The sequence below is a fragment of the Eschscholzia californica genome, unplaced genomic scaffold (genome assembly GCF_041429995.1).
Source record: "Eschscholzia californica isolate CP2 unplaced genomic scaffold, dmEscCali1.0.p SCAF_3, whole genome shotgun sequence".
Lineage (NCBI taxonomy): Eukaryota > Viridiplantae > Streptophyta > Magnoliopsida > Ranunculales > Papaveraceae > Eschscholzia > Eschscholzia californica.
Genome location: NW_028238420.1, coordinates 51,678,602 through 51,695,231, shown reverse-complemented (window position 1 = coordinate 51,695,231; position 16,630 = coordinate 51,678,602). Strand labels below are relative to the sequence as shown.

Below are 16,630 nucleotides of genomic sequence, written 5' to 3'. Positions count from 1 at the left end.
AACCAGATGTAAGTCCACTATTCATACACGAGTGGTTATGTGCCAAAGGATTTTCTAGTGTTAGAAGATATGCACTCATAAGATATTATCCTCCAGACAACCATGCTTATATGTCTATCATCAAGACCAGTGCCTTACTACCACATCATCTTAGCCGTGCATTGCCTCAACTCATCCAAACCGATATAAGCATATCTTGTTTGCTCTAAAAGGGATAGAGATTATATTGAATTCTTTCTTAAACTGCAAAATAACTCATTGACTCGAGCGTCGTAGTGTTTTCTTTGTTTTTTGTAGGCTTAGTCTCGCTGAAATCATCATATACTTTGTCTTGCCTAAATTTCGTCAAGTACTTGAGAAGACTTGAACATCAGACCGTAGATCTCGATTATAAGGAAGATAACTGAAAAACCCACTTTTCTACCTCATCATACGCATGAACCATGATATATTAGAAGTGTGGGAGGCTGGCATATGATTTATTAATGTACAATGTGTAGAGCCCTTGAAAGTTACTTATTACTAAAGAATGAAGAGCTCTTTAATAATTACTAAGCTCAGCCAATAACTACTTAGGCAATTTCCATTTATTTAAGACATAAATCCCTAAAACAAAGAAACACCGTGATTTTCCAACACCCATCTTTGGAGAAATCAGAAATTGGGTAATTCTCACGGTTTACAAGATTTGTCCAAATTTTAGGGGATATCTCAAGGTTTACCAAATTTTTTAGCAATGGATTCGGGAAATAAAGAAATTTTCCGGGGCGTGAAGTTTTGGGTGGAAACTTTTTTTTACCCCAAACAACCAACTCCTTGTACTTTTTTAGATTCTTTTTCCTTTCACCTACCACCACCATCTCCGGCAACTTCCACCATCTGCGGTGAAGTCCACCATTTCCAGTGACAAATTTGTTTTTTGTTCTCCTCTCCATCTCCGGCGAAGGGGCTCCTCCCCTTTGCCGGAGACATTGAGAAGAAAGAGAGAACAAGAGAAGAGAGAGAAGAGAGGGAGAAGAGAAGGAAAGAGAAGGGAGAGAAACAGGAGAGAGAAGATGATGAAGTCGCCGGCAACATCCGACTGGCGACACTAAAGGTGTGTTTGGTTTAATTGTTTTTTGTTTTCCACCGTCTTCTCCGGAAACTTTTCTGCTTCCCCAAAACAGTGACCTTTCTTTCATCTCATTTATTTATCAAATAGATGATTGAGAATATATTCATGTGTCTTGCATGATTTTATTTATACATAACAATTGAAAATACAACAAAAATAACTTCACTCTTTTGGTTATCACTCTCTCGGTGTTTCCACTGGTAAGTATCTTGTATATTCTAGTTTTTGTAATTATCTTATACATATCCTATTTCTTGGGGTATGCATGGTTGTTATAATCCTCAAAGGCTCAAACTAGCACTTCCTTTTTTTGTATTTTCTTCAAAACATTTTGTTTTCTTACAACCAAATTCTGCCGCTAAATGACAGTAATGTGTTTTTAGAATGAGAAATTCTATTCATCCCTCATTTGGGTCCCTCCCCCAGCCCTCCGCTGATGTGGGCATGCAACGACATATCACTTGAGTGTGGAGCAATTGGAGAGAACATATACTCCAGTTATATGTCGTCACATCATCGGAGACCTTGGAGAGGGACCAAAATTGAAGGATGAATATAATTAGTAAAAAGGTGGAGCTTTTTTTATAAAATGGTTTTTTTTTTCCTATATTTCTTGGAAGAAAAAAAAGTTAGCAGTATCTTGATTAACATGGATCATTACTAATTTTAATATGTATCAAGTACCAATTAAAATTCAACCTAAGTATATATATATATATATATATATATATATATATATATATATATATATATATGGAAACCACTGAGCAATTCAAGATAAAGAAATGCAAATATATTTCCAATATAGCCAAAAGGCAATACGAGCAACATATACTAAGTATAAATAGTAAACAATTTAGATAATTATATAAGAAGCATAAACACCATAACCCTATAGCAATCAATAAACCCATGCAGTAAAGAAAATCAGACAACTAAAACAACTTTAGGAAGTAAATGAAACCACCAAACCAAACATCTCTAGAGAACTCTTGTTTAAGCTTTAGTTGAGTCAGGAGGAGAGATAGGAGGAGATGGGAAACCCTTGGGAAGTTCGGGAAATGGCTTAGAAATGAAGTTCTTAGGAATAGGATGCCATTTTGGCAACAATGGCAGTTTAGGCTTTGACAAAGTTGGAATCCTAAACTTTGGCCATTCCGGTTTTCGCCAAGCAGGAACACCGATCTTCGGCCAATCAGGCTTGGGTAAGAAATGTATATTAGTAGGCGATGGTGGCAACTCATGATCAGGCTTAGATGGAACAGGTTTTTCTTCGTCCTTTGGCTCCGGCTTTGGTGGAGGAGGGTTTTCGATCTTAGGTGATGGCGATAGCTCACCCTTTGGTTTAGAAGGAACCTCAATTTCAGGCAATGGTTTTAACTCGGGCTTTCGAAAAGAAGGCACTTTGATCTTATGTAACAATGACTTTCTAGGTTTTGGAAAGTTTGGGATCTCGGGACGTAGGTGTTTAAGTTCAGCTGGTTTGTGTAATTTAGTCCTAAGAACTGAAACTGTTGGAGTAGTTAGTTCTGAGAGATTGGGATCTCCATGAACCAATGAACTTGTCATATTGATACTCATGAGAAATAAAGCCCAGACGAATAGCAATTCGAATATAGAAGATAGTTTTGGATTGTAAGTGGCCATGGCTGAATGAATACCTAGGTACTAAGTTCAGGTGTGGAGATGGAAGGAAGTAGTTGTTTGTGAATGAATGAGATATTGGTTTGCAGGAATGAGTTTTAATATGGGGAGATTTGGAAGACAAATGATATAGGAAAGATGGGTAGTTAGGATTTAGGCCTTTGATAGGTGAGATGTGTCAAAGAGTGTTGGAGAAGAATTAAACTATGTTATCATGCTTACTTCAAACTACTTAGAGATAATTGATTTTTAACACATAGACAAATTATGCCTGCAAAGGGAAGACCAGAAGTTGTTATATACTGATGCAGTAAACATGCAACCTTTAATGAATTCAATTAGATTACCAGACCAATTCATGAAATATACATAAAAGAGGCTACACAAAAAACCAATTTGTACCGATGATTAACTAATGTGACAAATAAGTAAAATCATAAGAAAAGTGAGCCAACAGTATTCGGGACTCGAAAAGAAAGAAAATAGTTGTAGCAAGTGCCGTTAGGAATAATATTTTGGAAGCCTTAATTACAAGGAGTCACAAAAGATTAGTTCCGACAAGTGTCTAAAAAGAGTAGTCAGAAATGTAAGGATGTTTTAGCTATTGGAGTCAAAATAAGTAAAAAATCAACATACATTTCATAATTATTATTCACGTCAAAATAATTATAAAGACTAAATTACCTCTTAGTGTAAATAGTTCCTTAGTTTTTCTTTAAACTTTAAATACATATAAGTTTCGTTAGATGTCACTTTCGAAAAAAACCATACATATTTGAAAAGGAATTTTCATTTTAACAAGATCCACATTCATTGCACTTTTATTTTTTTAAATCTCAGAAAAAAATGACGTTTTTATTTCTGTTTTTAACAAACGAGGTTTGCAAATACAAACTGAGTTGTCAATTTTGCAAACTGGGTTTGCAAATCTTGGAAACTTGGTTTGCAAATCTTGGAAACTTGGTTTGAAGATTCATACTGCGTTGCAAATGTGGCTAACTCGGTTTGCATATCACAAACTAAATTTGCAGATGTTGCAAACTCAGTTTGTAGAATGCAAGCTAAATTTTCAGATCTTGCAAACTCAGTTTGCAGAATGCAAACTAGGTCAATTGATCTTGCAAACTCGGCATCCGACTGCAACCTCGCTTTGCAGATCTTGCAAAGGGTGTCCAGATTTGCAAATTTGGAAAAAAATTGAAAGTTTATTTTTTAAATCTGGCGAAGCTTCTTCTTCTTCCTCATCACCCAATGTTGATAGACAATGAAAACAAATAAAAATCTTCATCCATGATCTAACAAACCAACTATCCATACATAATGGAAAAGAAAAAACAATAATGAAAACAAATCAAAGTAGAAAACGCGAATATCTTGTCATCAATGATCGAAACAATGAATGATGAACTATATATTCAACTTTTTCATCTGTAAGCAAAACAAATCAACACTTCATCCATAATCAAACAGAAAGGACATTTGTGTCAATCAACCAGGCACATTGAGCCTCGTAGTCCCTCAATGCACGGAAAGGTGGATCCAAGATAAGGTTTACTTGCCCTTAACCCTGATCTAGTCAGATATGTGGAGGAGAGAGATCAAATTGGAAGAGCTCGGTCCCTTCGAGCTCTAAACAACCCGAACAAAATAAAGTGATCTGGAAGGCTAGAAAGAGCCAACGATCCACTTGTTATACACCAAGCTTTAAATGTCAGAAGATCTGTCAGTGTCAGAAGATACACAATCATCACATGTTATCTGCCTAATAAAGGAGAGAGGCCCAATTCTAAACTTAGACTTCGAATTCATTTCTTTAACTTACAGAAACACCTCACGGGACTTGAGCGTCTGAGTGTCTTCTTTGTTTTTTGCAGGCTCTGTTTCATAAATCACTTGACAGGCTTTCATTATCTGACCATTGATTCAATCATCAAGAAGATAACCGAGAGTATCACTTTTTGAAATCATCACATTCTAACTCAGACTTTGAATTCTTTCTTTGAACTGCAAAAAAGGTCTCCTTGACTTGAGCGTCCGAGTGTCTTTGTTTTTTGCAGGCTCTATCCTACCTGAATTTCATTAAGGATTTGGGGAGAATTCATTATCTGTCCATTGATCTTGTTCATCAGGAAGATAGCTGAGAAAATCACTTTTCGACTTCATCAATTGGAGCTATCGGATATCTTATCTAAAAGAGCGATTTGGGGGGGGGGGGGGGGGGGGTTCTGGGGGTTCTTGTCTTAGTAACATAATAAGGAAGCGTTCAAAGGTATATGTTTCTTCAACCTCTAAGTTAATTCATAGTTTCATAGTTGTGTATGTGATCCTAAGTACCTAGTGTTAGATGTTAGAAATCTGAAATTAAGTTAATAGCATTACGATACGCCCTAACCCAACAACTACTATTACAATAATAATATCAAACTCTTTCTTTATCATCTACCACCGTTATCATGATGATTTCAATTTAATTTGGTTTAACCTCAAACATGAACACCATCCTATCTATAACAAATAAAAATCCACCATACAGATTAAGCACCCAAGTGAAGAAAGCCAAAAGCAACAACTTCTCTAATAAAAGTAGTTCAACACGCGTGTCCAAGGGCTAATTGAAAAAGGAGAAGAGGGAGGAGGAAGATGAAGGCTCCTCAAGGAATATGAGCTCCGGAACCTGGCAGATTTGGAAGTCCTGCTGCTGGCAGCTTTGGAAGTCCTGCTTGTTGTCCTACTTCCGACATTCCAATTCCTCGCAGCGTTTGCCGTTCTGCTCTCGTCAGTTTTTGCAGGCCTGCTTCTGTCAGTTTTCCGGGTCCTGCTGCTTTTGGAAATCGTTGTATGAATGCAGTTCGTGGACCCTTTAGTGCCATCAGGTTCGGTATTCCTGCTTTCAACATTCCAGTTCCTTCTCCTGGCATTTTTGCAACGGCTTGTTGTCCTGCTTTCAACAACATTCCGATTCCTGGCAGTTTTCCCGGTCCTGCCCCCGGAAGTTTTCCCAGTCCTGCCCCCGGAAGTTTTCCCAGTCCTGCTGTGTATTTAATATCTGGTTTCTTTAGTTTCATCAGTGTTGGAATGCCATTTCGAACAAACGGTGTATCTAAAAGATAGCGGGATCCATGAACACTACAACTCATTAAAATCAAACAAGTAATAAGGAGACATAGAGGAAAAAGGGAAGCTAGGTTGTGCTGAAAAGCCATGGTTGAATAAGCTTGAAAGAATATATGATGATGACTATGTACTAGTTTTGAGTTTTAATGAAGACTGAAGAAGAAGAAAGTTAATTGCAGTCAGAATGAAGTAAAATGAGTCAGCTATATATATTGAAGATCGTATTAATAACGAATTGGTATTTAGATGAGATGCTATAGAGGGATACAAAAATTTATCAGTAGAATATCAATTAAAACTATTATATATTAGAATTTGTGACTATGAGATTAGGTTATCAGCTGTTTTTTTCAATTTCCCATCTGTCACTTGGAAAATTAATAACATAGAATTGTTGGCAACACAGGATTTTGAAGAAGAATGCCGGCCGGGCTTAGTGTTTAACTTCAAAAAAGAAAAAAAAATCTAAATCTTAGATCAGACTTATGGCCGGCATTATATGAAGCATTTTGGTGTATGATACTTAGTTTAAGTCTTTGGAAATTAATAGTTAACTGTACAATGAATCGACCTAAGTTGCACTAGTCAGCTTCGTATACGGCACATAGAATTAGCCTTGGATGTAGCTGGGAAGAGATCGACCAGAATAAACTCTGTCCTCGGAGCGCTACTCAAAGAAGAGAAATTGTAGGGACGTCTGCACGAGTCTACTTAGCTGCTTGAGCTATGTTATACCATAGATAGAGGCAAGTAGAGAGGTGGATCCAAGATTGATTTGTCCCGAGCCCTGCTCTGACCCCTGCCTAAAAGAATGATAGGTACGCGGAAGACCTGATAACGTCAGAAACCTGTGTCTCCAATTAGAGCCGCTACTAACAAAGATACAATCACGATACGTGACTCTTTCCTTGTATGTTCCACCTGGCTATCAATGATAAATGGATCCTATATAGTTGAATGATCAAGTGAAGGAGAGATAGAGAAAGAGGGTGAAGCCGGGAGCTATGGAGAGAAAAGAGAGATAAAGAAGATAATGTTTTCTCACTAATTTAAACAATGAATTTGCAAGTATATAAAATCAAAACTAGGGTAAACATATACATGATATTAACAAGGGTCTGATCTTGATATAATAACTAACTTCTGTTAATCCTAGATTAGCAAAGGATTGGGCCGAGCACCTCCCTAATCCGTGTCAGGTGGCCAGTCCATATATCTGCAGTACAAGTATTCATCAATTTTAAGTCCAATTTTGGCACTTGTGGTAGTTCTGGTTTGTGGATATGCTCATTGAGGATCTCAGGCAGATGAGACAATTATGGTAGTTTGGGCACTTCAAACTTTGACAAGGGTTGAAGTTTCTAGTTTGCAAGGTCAGTAGCTGTCTTAGGTAGTCTTGGTACTTCAGGCTTTGGGAAACTTAAGACATCAAGCTTCTGCAACTTGGGTTTCAGCCGAGACGGGGAAACTTGAGACACCAAGCTTCTGCAACTTGGGTTTTAGACGAGAAGGCAACACGGTCTTAGGCAATGGCGGCAACTCAAGCTTGAGTTGGGAAGGAGTGTCGAACTTAGTCAATGAAAATCGGGCTTCATAGATACGGAAGTCACCATCTTACCCATTGGAGGCAACTTAGGTTGCGGCAAAAAAGGGATGACCATATTAGGTAATGGAGGCACCGCGGATTCAATAACGGGAGGTCCAACTTAGGCAAATCGGCCTTTGGTAAGGATTGTATTCAGGGTAGAGATGGCAATCTAAGCTTGCAAATCTCATTGATAGTTGGTGTATCTAAAAAATAACCAGATCCATGAACAATACAACTCAATGAAACCAAACAAGTAACAAGTAGACTTAAAGATCGAAATGGATGTGGTGAAGAGCAATGGTTGAACAAGTATGGAAGATTATGATCACTGTCTTAGTGTTAGAATGAGTTTAATTAATGAAGATTGAAGATGCAAGGTGTTAATTCATGAAATGAGTTTGGGTAAGTGGGTTTTTTATGGTCGGATGGGTATTAAGATGGGATAGAGGTCTTCTAAAGGTTGAGAGGAATAGGCCTGTGATAGATGAAATATAATACAAACCCTTGGGTCCTTGTTCCTTCTTATATGACTATCAAAGAAAGCATGAGAGTTGTAGTGGGTTGTCATGTTTCCTTATCAAGCCCTAGCTATGATCAATGAGTTTGATTTGGTAATTCATGTTGGTTTAACTACTAGAGGTCTTCTAAAGGTTGAGAGGAATAGGCCTGTGATAGATGAAATATAATACAAACCCTTGGGTCCTTGTTCCTTCTTATATGACTATCAAAGAAAGCATGAGAGTTGTAGTGGGTTGTCATGTTTCCTTATCAAGCCCTAGCTATGATCAATGAGTTTGATTTGGTAATTCATGTTCGTTTAACTACTAAAGGTTAAACTCGACAAAATTTGTTACGCAACTCTCACAAGGAAAGTTATAAAGGAGCCCCTCGCATTTTGCTAAGGGAAGTTATAAAGGAAAACCTCACACTTTCTTGAAACAGACCCATTCTCGCATGCAACTCCACAAAATTCAGGCAATAGAGAATCGCCTTTTGGGAAAACGGAAGGCCATGTTAGCATTTTGCCTCACCCAAATCATCATGCGGACGTGAATTCCCATTAAGAGGGTGTTTTCTTCTACCCGTGAGAGGACTCTTAGTCAGTTGGTCTTGAATCGATTATCAGATTTCTTTCTCAATGCACGAATTGATTTCTCAACTCCGAGTTTTATTGATGGCATAGATGAGCTACATACCCTCAATGATCACCTATTGATGGCATAGACGAGAGCTACGTACCCTCAATGATCACCTTGCGGTATCTCACTTAGGTAGCCCTACTTTCTCGGACCGAGTATCACGGCTGATAAACAGGAAATAAAATGGCTGCAGAGTCATTGCTCGACGAGTTCTAAGGTTCCTAGCATCTATAAATATATGAATTTTAAAATCCGAAATTGAATTAAAAGAGATACCTGGATTAATATTATATTTCTAAAACTTGTACATTATCACTGTTTAACAAAAGAGACAGCAACTCAAAAGTGAAATTTCAACTTAAATTATCATCAAATAAACACACGAATAGCAGATAGAAATCTAATTCTAAGCATTACCTGCCGCCTTCAACTAGACAAAAACAGAGAGAAATTTCAAGTTGAAATCTTCACGAGGCTCGATTTTAGCTGAGTAGACTCAACTATAACAAAACTCCCTTACTTCTTAAAAATATAAAGAGCCGATAACAAACCAAGAAAAAGACTAGCACGAACTATCCTATTGTTGGACCATTTTCCAATGTCAACCAATGGTGGTGGTGACACTAGTTGTTCTCGAACAGGATAAATGCTCTCTTCAATAACTGATACATTGCACGTATAAAGACACTTGAAATTCATGCTTAATTTTTCTTGTGGCCAAGTCAAACTACCATATTCGCTAAACTTCTTCTCCTTCATGTCATAAAAATAAATATAGGGAGATCCACTCGTGTTAGTTATACTTGTTATCATAAACAAATCTGTTCCAGGAATTGATTCAATATAATAACAATCATGGTCTCCCATATAAAAAGGGAATTCGATTATTTCCCAAATCCACTCACTACTCTTCTCATCCTCAATAAAAGTCCACACCTTAATCTTTGTCACTTTCTTTTCATCATCATTAACCAGCATTCTCTCCATTATTGCTAACTTTCCATCAACTTGTACTATAAAAACGTAATTGTCGCTACTACGCCCCTTAAACCTTATACCATATTGGTGTTCTATTGATCTAAATTTCTCGTTTCCAACATCAAATTCTAATATCGTGTCCACTCGTGGATCATCCCCAGATTCATGTGTCAACCAATATAAAGAACCATTTGAGTAAACTGAATCTCTACTGCCAAAATCTTTAACCGGTAATACTTGGCAGTGAATCATTCTCCACGTATTTTCACCGACTGTCAATACCTCACATAATTCCCATTTATTAAATTTGTCATAATCTATCCGCCATATGAATATTACTTTATGTTCTTGAGTAACAGGATCAAAACCAAATCCACATATTGGAGGATCACGAATAGGACTAGTATAAGTTTTCTTAACATTTGATGTAATCCAAGGTGTTTCTTCTTTGGTGGAAAGATTGTAAATAAGAACAGAACTGGACGAATAATCAACGAAACATAATAGACCATTAACGGGTTTGAGCATGTACTTTTTCTCTAATGTAGGGGGAATTTTTCTCACAGATTCAATAGTCTGGTTGAACAAATCTAATGTGAGGAAACTAGTTTCTTGATGTTCACACAAAAAACGAATGAGGAACTTTATATTTGATTTTGATCGACAACTGTGTAAAGAGAAAAATTGTTTGTGATTTTGAATCAGAGACAACCAACTCTTACTTACAGACTTGAGCCGCATAAGTGACTTTGCAGGAAGTCTACTCAATATGTCCATCATTATTTCATTAATGAAATAAACTCCATGAAGGGTTGAAACATCAGTTTTAGTGCTAGTGGTGGTGGCAGAACCTTGATTAGGGTTTCTCATTGTAGTTTAAACGAGCTTGTTTCCTTCTCTCTGTAATGTCTTTCTTCTCTCTTCCTTGAGGTTAGACCGATTTTATAATCCCGTTTTAGTTAAGGCCGCTAATTTGGGAAATAAAAATATTAACGGGGGTGAAAGTTTTTTAAGGAAAGATGGGAAATTTAGAAGATTATATGGGGAAACAAATTTTACGGGGAAATAAAATGTTTCTTCTTCATCGTCAACTCTTTCTCTCTCACGGTCTCTCTCTCTCACGATCACACAATCTATCTCTCAATCACAATGTCTCTCTCTCAAATTCTCTCACGATATCTCCCTCTCTCTCTCATGTGTGTCATGCGCTACACAATACCTGAAATAACCTACGCTGGTAGTGTACTATGTTGATTTACAAGTAATCCAAGACTAAAGCATTGGAAAGCAGTTTCCGAAGTGTTTAGTTACCTGAAAGGAACCATGAATCATGGTTTACATTATAAAGGAGACCCAACTATATTAGAAGGATATAGTGATGCTAGCTGGAATAGCATTTGAGACAGAGTCAAAATCTACCGTCGTATGAATTTTCACCTTAGGTGTACTACTGTGTCTTGGGGATCCAAAAACCATACCATAATTTTAGATTCAACTACGTTGTCGGAATTAATTGCATTAGCAGATGCAAGCAATGAAGCGGAATGACATAAAATCTGCTAGAAGAAGTTCCCTAATGGAAGAAGTCATCTTAACTCGGTTATGATAAATTGTGACAATCAGGATACACATTACAACGTTGCAAATAAGACCTACAATGGTAAGTCGAGACACGTGAGTCTCAGACATCAATTTGTGAGACAATTGTTCAAGAGAGGAGTAATTACAGTCGACTAGGTAAAATCGAAAAAATTTAGCAGATCCATTAACTAAATGACTTCCTAAAGTAGTAGTCTCGGTTAAGAGTAAATAAATGGGACTGGGGTCTGTGAATGAAGAAGGTTGATCGCCTTTAACAGACCCAATTTATGTCTTTAAATAGATAGGCAAAGTTCAACAGGTACCAACAAGTTAAACTTTCACGATTATGAAATGCTAACATTTTAAATTCTCCCATTTTGAGCTAGTATTGGTTTTTTACAAGACAAATGATGGATGATAAATCCTTAATAAGTCCTAATTTTAAGTGGTGCCTTGCGGAAACACCTCAAATGGACTTACCTAAATGAGTATTGAGATTAGAAGTTGTTACTTTTATCTATGTGTAACACGTGATGGATGGTGCAAAGATAATGAGTCCCAAAAGATCATAGTAAAATCTCATTGAGTGTCAATAATATCATGGGTTTTTTGAACTTACCCCCTCAAAACTAATTAGTAATTGAGTTTACCCCCTTCAGTAATTAGTAATTGAGCTTACCCCCTTGAATTTGGTATTTCTAGCAAAACTACTAAGGGCATGTTTGGCATGAGATGATAAAATCACAAATTACAATCAAAATCAATCTTTACTAATTTTATTACCGACTAAATCAAACAACAAAAGTGAAGTGGAACAACTACGAGGAATCATATTGAATGATAATTGTTCTTGGTAGTCACATTCATTTCACGTACGCCAAACACAACCTTTGTGTTTTTGTCAAAAATAACAAATCTAGGGGGGTAAACTCAATTACTCATTATTGAGGGGGGTAAACTCAATTACCAATTAGTGATGAGGGGGTAAGTTCAAAAAACCCTAATATCATTCAAAGTGAAAGGAACACCTTTTGTCTTGTATGTTCTAATAAATGAAAGTTTACAGTGTGATGATAGATAACTAATTTATGATAATTGCGTACAAGTCCCTTTTCTCTATGTCATAATCCAATTCATGCTTAAATATAAATTTGAAAGATTCTAAATGCCTTTAGGTGGCCACCCAAGAAAAATTTGATGTATTTATATACACAAGTAGTTCTTTCGACGTATAAGTTTAGTTTCATTTTGTTCTCGATAACTTAATGTATATAAAAGCATTGATTTATCTATGGAGCTCTTTATATTGTATTAAAAATTTACATGGTTAATCAATTTCTTATGAGATGAATGAAACTTTGTAAAGTTGGTTTATTAATAAATATTTATTAAATATTTATTAATAAATATTTATTAACAAATATTTATTAAGAATTTAGCAAATTGAAATTGATAACTTCATTTTGCTAACATAAAGAGCTCCATAATAAATGAAGTTTTTTTTTGTTAAGCGATAGATAACAAAAAAAAATGTGTTTTGTGAATATCACTCAGTCCAATTTTAGAGATTTAGATGCAAAACAGAAAACACACATGAATAGCACAGTCTCGCCAGTATCATAACAAAACATGATTCAAAACAGAAAAAATAGTCGCCAGTAGAAATTCAAACAGGAATATCATAATTCAAAACAAGAGTATAAAGTCTCGCCAGTATCATAACAAACCAGGATTCATAATTCAGATGTCAAACACAACACATAGCTGAATAGTCGCTAGTAGAAATTCAAACAGGATTATCAAAATTTATTAATAAAGAGTCTAAATGAAACAAAGTATTATCACCATTACTATGGCCAATTTGCATCCTACTTAGCTCCCACCCTAAAAAGCATTGAAGTTAGAGATTAACTTCATTTACCTATGGAGCTCTTTATGTTAGCAAAATGAAGTTATCAATTTCATTTTGCTAACTTCTTAATAAATATTTGTTATTAAAATAAATATTTATTAATAAATATTTTATAATAAATAAATATTTATTAATAAACCAACTTTACAAAGTTTCATTCATCTCATAAGAAAGTGATTAACCATGTAAATTTTTAACACAACATAAAGAGCTCCATAGATAAATCAATGCTTATATACATTAAGTTATCGAGAACAAAATGAAACTAAACTTATACGTCGAAAGAACTACTTGTGTATATAAATACATCAATTTTTTTTTGGGTGGCCACCTAAAGCAATTTTCCTAAAGGCATTTAGAATCTTTCAAATTTATTTTTAAGCATGAATTGGGTTATGACTGCCTTTAGAATCTTTCAAATTTATATTTAAGCATGAATTGGATTATGACATAAAGAAAAGGGAGTTGTACGCACTAATCATAAATTAGCTATATATCATCACACTACAAACTTTCATTTATTAGAACATACAAGACAAAAGGTGTTACTTTCACTTGAATGATATTATTGACACTCAATGAGATTTTACTACTGTATGATCTTTTGGGACTCATTATCTTTGCACCATCCATCACGTGTTACACATAGATAAAAGTAACAACTTCTGATCTTCATACTCATTTAGGTAAGTCCATCTAAGGTGTATCCGCGAGGCACCACTTAAAATTAGGACTTATTAAGGATTTATCATCCATCATTTGTCTAGTAAAAAACCAATACTAGCTCAGAAATGGGAGAATTTAAAATGTTAGTATTTCATAATCGCGAAAGCTTTAACTTGTTGGTACCCGTTGAACTTGGCTATCTATTTCAAGGTATAAATTGGGTTTCTGTTAAAGGTGATCAACCTTCATTCACAGACCCCGAGTCCCATTTATTTACTCTTAATCGAGACTAATACTTTAGGAAGTCATTTAGTTAATGGATTTTCTAAAAAAAAATTATTTTACATAGTCGACTGTAATTACTCCTCTCTTGAACAATTGTCTCACAAATTGATGTCTGAGACTCACGTGTCTCGACTTACCATTGTAGGTCTTATTTGCAACGTTGTAATGTGTATCCTGATTGTCATAATTTATCATGACCGAGTGAAGATGACTTCTTCCATATGGGAATTTCTTCTAGCAGATTCTATGTCATTCCGCTTCCTTGCTTGCATCTGCTAATGCAATTAATTCCGACAACGTAGTTGAATCTAAAATCATGGTATGGTTTTTGGATCCCCAAGACACAGTAGTACACCTGAGGTGAAAATTCATACGACGGTAGATTTTGACTTTGTCTCAAATACTATTCCAGCTAGCATCGCTATATCCTTCTAATACAGTTGGGTCTCCTTTATAATGTAAACCATAATTCATGGTTCCCTTCAGGTAACGAAACACTTTGGAAACTGCTTTCCAATGCTTTAGTCTTGGATTACTTGTAAATCAACATAGTACACTACCAGCGCATTGTGTACTATGTACTCAGGTATTTCATTGGATTATTATGTACATAGTATTGTACATAGTATTTCATTGGATTACTATGTACTATATAAATAAACACTGGTTATTTCAGGTATTGTGTTGCGCATGACACACATTAGACTACCTATAACACGGATGTACTCTAGTTGAGCTTGTTCACGACTAATATTCTTCAGTAAATTAATAATTGGGTCCATTGAAGTTTGAGTTGGTTTATGATCAAATTGATCATACATTTTCAGTATCTCCTTGTTTATTCAGAATAGGAAAATATTACATTAATTAGAAAAATACAAAGAGATAACATAAATATAGAAACAACCCTAATCATATATTTTTTTAATGTTTGAAGGTCGTCGGGCGGAAAATTGGCTGGCAGGAGACCTTCGCCGGAGAAGACGATGAGGTGGCAAGAAGACGAGGTGGCAGAGAGAAAAGAAGAGATGTAGGTGAGAGAGTTGATGACTGGTTAACGATGTTATAACGGTAACTGAAAAAAAGGGTTATCTGGAAATTTTTGATAAAGTTAGGGGCTAGGCAGGAAGCTGGTCACAAAATTAGGGGCTATTAGTGAAATAACCCAAATAAGTACTTAGAGAATTCAATTGAGGTGGATTAAACTGAACAACAAATTAAAGTTAAAAGTGAAAAGTGAAAAGAAAGAAAATACCTTAATTTATTGGAATCGAATGAAGCATCCAATCTATCGAGCAAAATTTCCCGACTAATGGAATCTCAAATTAATGTGAACCTGGATGAGCACAATCGAAAAGACGAAATCTAACATACCTTAACAAATCCTGAATTTGTCGATCCAATATAAAATAGGTGAAGAAAAGACAGACGATGGATTGCGTTAACAACCCCTAAATTGTTACTCAAAAGAAAAACACACAAACCCTAAATTGGTCGATCCAACAAAAATGGCTGAAGAAAAGAGATGGAGGAAATATAATCTCTGAGGGGCTTTTAGTGAGAGAGAGGAGATGTTTCTAGTGCGTCGAGAAGATGCGTCGAGAAGATGCGTCTGTGAGCAAACATGAAATCAACGTGGAGAAAGGAGAGGAAGGAGTAACATAGGCTATAGGCGCCCGGGTGCCACATAAACGATTTTGCTTGATCTAACGGTCTATACTAATGTTGATGTGAAACGGACGGCTGGATTTATCTTTTGGTTTGTCCTAGTCAGCACCCATCCACCTGTTTTATTATATAGATTTCAATTTTGATAATGGTGGAAGAATGTTAGAGATTTTCAACAATCTAATGAGACGTTGAAGGGATGTTTTGGATGGAAGATGGTAATTGTTCATCTCGTCAAAGAAGAGAAATCTTGAAGGGATGTACCCATTCAAATTGTTAACGGTTGCATACTTTGCATCCCATGGTATGAGATGCCTCCAACACCTTTCACTCAATATAAATCAATTGACAATCAACTCATCCAATGACTCAATGAATTCTATCTTCCTTTGTCTCTTGAATTTTTTGGTCAAGTGTGAAGGTTTTTCAGATATTTTGTTTACAAATTAGTTGGTGAATTCCTAGTCGATTTTATTACATTATCAGTTAATTTCAGAGTGTTATCGATCTTGGTCAAGGCGTACATACTTTGAACCAAAACAGTTGTAAAGAGTACATCGTATCCTGAAGACATAATTTCATACTCGTTGTATACTCGTAGTTTGACTTAGAAGGAAGCGAATTACTTTCTAAAAGAATCGATTTATCGAGCTTTAAGGTTTCGTGTACACCATCGCTTTTTATTTTTTTTCATTTCAAACTAGTAGCAACAACAATTTTCCAACAATGGAGGCAACTAATTGGGTTTTGGTAAAGAAGTGAAGTCCATATTAGGTAACGGAGGGACGTGATTTAGTAAAGACATAGGTCCACCTTAGGCAATGGAGACAACGCAGGCTTTGGTAAGTATCGTATCCGGGTTAGAGATGGCAATGTCAGCTTGCGAACCTCTTGAATAGTTGGTGTATCTAAAAAATAGCCAGATCCATGAACAATACAAC

At 35.9% G+C, this 16,630-nt stretch overlaps 1 protein-coding gene and 1 long non-coding RNA gene across 2 annotated transcripts; both read right to left on the bottom strand.

Moving 5' to 3' along the window:
* Positions 1-5,114: 5,114 nt before the first annotated feature.
* On the bottom strand, positions 5,115-6,989 carry LOC147551611 (uncharacterized). The gene is made up of 2 exons (XR_015237730.1): positions 6,958-6,989; positions 5,115-6,916 (listed from the first exon to the last, which is right to left on the bottom strand). It is a non-coding gene; the product is annotated as an uncharacterized LOC147551611 (long non-coding RNA).
* Positions 6,990-8,880: 1,891 nt separating this feature from the next.
* LOC147551610 (putative F-box protein At1g32420) lies at positions 8,881-10,488 on the bottom strand. The gene has a single exon (XM_086669630.1). The coding sequence runs from the start codon at positions 10,445-10,447 to the stop codon at positions 9,116-9,118; it is 1,332 nt and encodes a 443-aa protein (XP_086525756.1). The 5' UTR covers positions 10,448-10,488; the 3' UTR covers positions 8,881-9,115.
* Positions 10,489-16,630: the final 6,142 nt, after the last annotated feature.

Bases quoted from the DNA above. Each gene is read 5' to 3' on its own strand.
- LOC147551610 (XM_086669630.1), bottom strand. From the start codon at position 10,447: ATGAGAAACCCTAATCAAGGTTCTGCCACCACCACTAGCACTAAAACT.